The sequence below is a fragment of the Loa loa genome (genome assembly GCF_000183805.2).
Source record: "Loa loa unplaced genomic scaffold supercont3.1042, whole genome shotgun sequence".
Lineage (NCBI taxonomy): Eukaryota > Metazoa > Nematoda > Chromadorea > Rhabditida > Onchocercidae > Loa > Loa loa.
The window spans coordinates 1-4,572 of record NW_018109222.1 but is presented as its reverse complement, the minus strand read 5'-3'; the positions used below and the strand labels follow the sequence as shown (position 1 = coordinate 4,572).

Here is a 4,572-nt window from a genome sequence, read left to right as displayed (position 1 = left end):
ATATGTTTATTTTTTTCCTTTTTTTCTTTTAATTTTAAAAAATTAATAAAAATAATAAGCAAACTTTTTTTTTTCTTCTTGTTATAAAAAAAATTAAAATTATTTGAAAATTTAATTTTTCTAGTAAATATAAATAACAAATGATTTGTTGCTTACATATACTCTTAAAAATGTCAAAATTACTTGAGTAGATATATATATTTATTTAAATTCATTTTAAATCTATAATTAATCTTTGAAATTTTAAAATTGAAATAAATATAAATTATTTATAAATTCATCAAGTTCTTCTTTTTTTCCTTCTTGCTCTCAATTATCTTAATGCAATTTTAGCAAAGGCAATATAAATGCGCCTTGACTATAATTATTGAAAAAAAAAAAAAAGGAAAAGGAAAAGAAAAGGATGAAAATTATAATCATAGGTTGTTATTAGTGATTTGATAAAAAATTATAATTAAGTTTCAAAATTTCAAATTGTCACGTTCAGTCTTTTTTTATTTCATTTCAATTAAAATTGTGTACAATTTTTAAAGAGCACTTTGCAAATTGAATTTCTAGAAAAATATCCCAAATATATTTTAAACTTTTTACTAATCTTCAAAAATTTTACCAAAAATTAAATTTTATTTAACCTTACTTTTTCAATTCAATATATGTTCATTTATTTACGCTTCATTCATTCCATACGGAATTTAAATATTTCAAAACTTTTCAAAAATAAATTTAACAAAAAGAAGAAATAAACAAATAAATAATAATAACAATGAAAGTGTTCAATTTTTTTTATTCATAATTTTCTATCTTTTCTTTTTTGCGCCAATTTCTGATATTTTTCACTTTTCAAAACAAATACTTTTATTTAAATAATTTATGTTAATTAAAAAAAAAAAAAAGAGATTTACCTTAGTCCTATGCATTTTACCAACAGCTGAAAGTCTTGAACAAGCATCTGAGACATCACCTGGTTTTTCCTCGACCGTCGTTATTACATCATCAAATACCTGAGAAAATTGAATTTTGCTTTCTTAAAATGTCAACTTACTTATTATAGAAACTTTAACAATCAAAATTATATTAGCAAATGTTAACCTTTAAATAATTAGCTGCAACCGTTTCGAAGCCAGCATCTATCGTTGCAGCATCTACCGTATTCACGTCAATGTTTTTTAGTTTCGGATATTTTTCCTTGTAATCCGGATTATGCTTCAAGTATCTGCAAAGATTTGTTAATATTATTATTGTTATCATTATTATTACTATTATTATTATTACCATTATTATTGTTATTATTATTATTATTATTATTATTAATTATCTTGTTATTATTAGATATCTGTATTATCATTATTATTATTATTACCGACAATGTTCATTTTAGTGCATAATAACTATGAAATAAAGTTAATCAATTCAAATTAATCAATTTTCGACGATATATTTAATATTGTAAAAGTGTTTAGAAATTTTCAGCGAAAAAGGGATTGATTTACAGAAAAAAATAGTATTACAAATATAGATAGATATAAATTAATCGATTACTAGCATAAATCGGTAATTCATTAAGTATAATCCCATCTATAGGCTAATTAACCTTTTATCCATCTTATTACTTAATAATCTTATTTCATCCATTTAATCTTCTCCTTTCTCTTTCTCTAAAATCATTGCTGATAATTGAATTTATATTTGTATTATCAGTACTATTTAATCACTTTTCATTATAATCATCTGATAAGCTTTTCTTTTGCTAGCAAAATAATTCTTAAAGAAATAAGCAAATTCTAATTGTTCTACCAATTCAACTAATTAATTTTTTAAAATGAAATAATTTTAAGAACTATTATCGAGTAAATTGAAATTTTCCTTTATATTTTTCAATGAATGGAAATTTTTTTTTTTTTTAAACAAATAAATTTCGCGCAAACATTTTCATCGATGAATATTTTTTCAATCTTATATCATTTTGAAATTTATTTTTTATTAGTTTAAAATTATTTATTAATTATATTTTGAAATAGTATAACATATACTTCTAGAAGAGTAAATAATGATAATTTTATCCGACTTGGAATATGAATTGCATTGTTTTCTATTGATTTCGAATAATTTCAATTTAAAATTCATTTCCATTTAAAGTTCAAAATTCAGAAAAGGAACAGTAAATCATTGTTTGCTTGTTTCTTTTCCTTAACTTTAACCAATTACAATTACATTTGTTGATACAAAAAAGTAATCTAAAACTTATATATATCATTTACCAAAACTTATATCGATAACTTATCTAAATTATTTATATACCAATTTTGGCATTTAATTTTTCAAAGCAAAAAAAAAAAGAATTCAATTTCAATAACTAGCATAAACTGTTTGCATCGAAAAATACTGCATTACTGAAGAATTCCAAAAATAAAACGAATTACTTTCCTCAATTTGAATTGAAAATTAAATTAGCTATTTGTGGGTTTTTTGTTAAAAAGAAAAAAAAATTGCTCGTAATTTATGAAAAAAGAAGGAAAAGATGAAGATCAAAGGAATAAAAATTAATTATTTTGATAGCTCTTTTTTAAATCAAAAATGATAATAAATTAATGAAAAAAGGATTAGGTAAAATATGATAAAATTAAAATAATACCTTGAAACAACGATAGTAAATTAAGAAAATAAAAAATAAAATGTGAATCATCAAATAACAATGATAATGAATTAATTCATTAGCTATTTTAGATGTATAAATGAATAAATGAAAAATGTAAAATTATTTCTAAAAAAAATCTCAACTTATTGTATAAATGAACTGCTTCAATAATTTAAAATGATTGTAAAATTTGCAAAATAAAATTAACATCGAATTAATCCAACAATTAATTGCTATAATTTTTTATGAAAAAAAAAAATTTCTATAAAAATTAAATTTTCTCGATTAAATTTCAATCTGCTATGAGTATTGCATAGATTCTAAAAGATACCAATTACATGATTAATATAATCGAATAAATTTGAATTTAAATTCGTCATAACTTTTTTTTTAAATATTCTCATTGTATATTACCATATCATATGTGATAGCATTCATTGCAATTAACAATTAACTTATAATATTAATTCTACGCGTTAATTATGGTATTAAAAACTTATGATATTAATTACGGTATTAGTACAATTGCTAACTAATTTATGGTATTAATTCTCAAATTAAAATGAAAAAATTTAATTAATCATTGATAATTGTCACAATAAAATTATCATTACATTAAAATTACCAACTTAGCAATCATCATTTTGGCGCAATCACGTTCATTTCGCCTTACAGTTTTCCAATAATTCTTCAATGTAAATAATTCCCGAAAATTTGTATACGGTAATCGTGGATCCACTTTTTGCTGTTCACCATTTTCAACTCCACCATTATTTGCACCACCACCACCACCGCCACCACCACCACCACCACCACCGCCACCACCACCACCGGCTAAATGACGCGATTGAGCCGGTACACTACTTCCCGAACCCATAAAAGTTTTGATATGTTTAAGAAGCAATTGATTGCTTCAAACATCAGTCAGATTGACTTTTCCAATTTTCCATTAATATCAGATTTTTTCGTACTTTTTTCATCAGCAAATTTTACACAATTAGCTAATAAAATAATAAATTTGAAAATATATCAATATATCTGTTGCTTTATTATACGAAGAAATAAATATTAAGAAAATATTTTTCCAAAATAAATATTAATAATACTGGAAACTATCACAGAAATTAGTCAATTATCCATTACCAATTATATCAGTTATCAATTATCAGTTATTCGATTATTCGATTAGGGAAGAAGAGAAAATAAATGCATAAGCAAGAATAAATCGCTCAATTCTCTCTTCCGTTTTTTTCTTTTTTTTTCCCCTTTTTTCTTTTTTTTGTATGTGTATGTATATGTATGCTAAAATAATTTAATTTAATGTTAAATTTAGTTTAATTCAACAATGATAATATTTATTCGAGCAAAAAAATTACCGAAATTTAACAGTTATATGAATGAATAAAATTATTCGATTAATTCGATTAATAATTAATACAGATATTATAGCGATGAATAATTTGATGGAAATTCAAATCAACAGATGAATATTATTGTAGCAATTTCGTTTTCGATTATTTAATAATTCAACAAAATTTAGGAATGAAATAATTTCATTTCTTCTAATTCATTTCATTGCGACAAATTAAATTCATTCTTCCATCACTTTGCAATAATGGCAAAATTATATTCAGTAATCGATTAATTCGATTAATAATTATAGAGGATATAATGAAAATAAATTAATGATTATAAACAGTAACAAATAGTAATAGAGGAAGAATTTCCATTCGTTTTGAGGAATAGATGAATGAATGAAATGAATGTAGATGAAAGGTAAGGTAGAAATAATGATTATTCAAGTTAGTACTGGAAAACTATTGCAAGTAGCTACCATGACAACCGCAATTTATCCATCCTTCTCTTTTCCCTTTTTCACTTTTTGTCTACCAAAATGCTGTCACACTAATAATATCTTAGAAATGATTGATAATATA

The 4,572-nt window shown here is 22.6% G+C and overlaps 1 protein-coding gene across 1 annotated transcript; it reads right to left on the bottom strand.

The window, feature by feature from the left end:
- Positions 1-896: 896 nt before the first annotated feature.
- LOAG_12883 (globin) lies at positions 897-3,512 on the bottom strand (the record flags this gene model as incomplete). Its single annotated transcript, XM_020448607.1, has 3 exons — positions 897-1,001; positions 1,090-1,213; positions 3,265-3,512. Coding segments are annotated over 3 exons (477 nt in total), but the record flags the coding sequence as incomplete, so codon positions are not given.
- Positions 3,513-4,572: the final 1,060 nt, after the last annotated feature.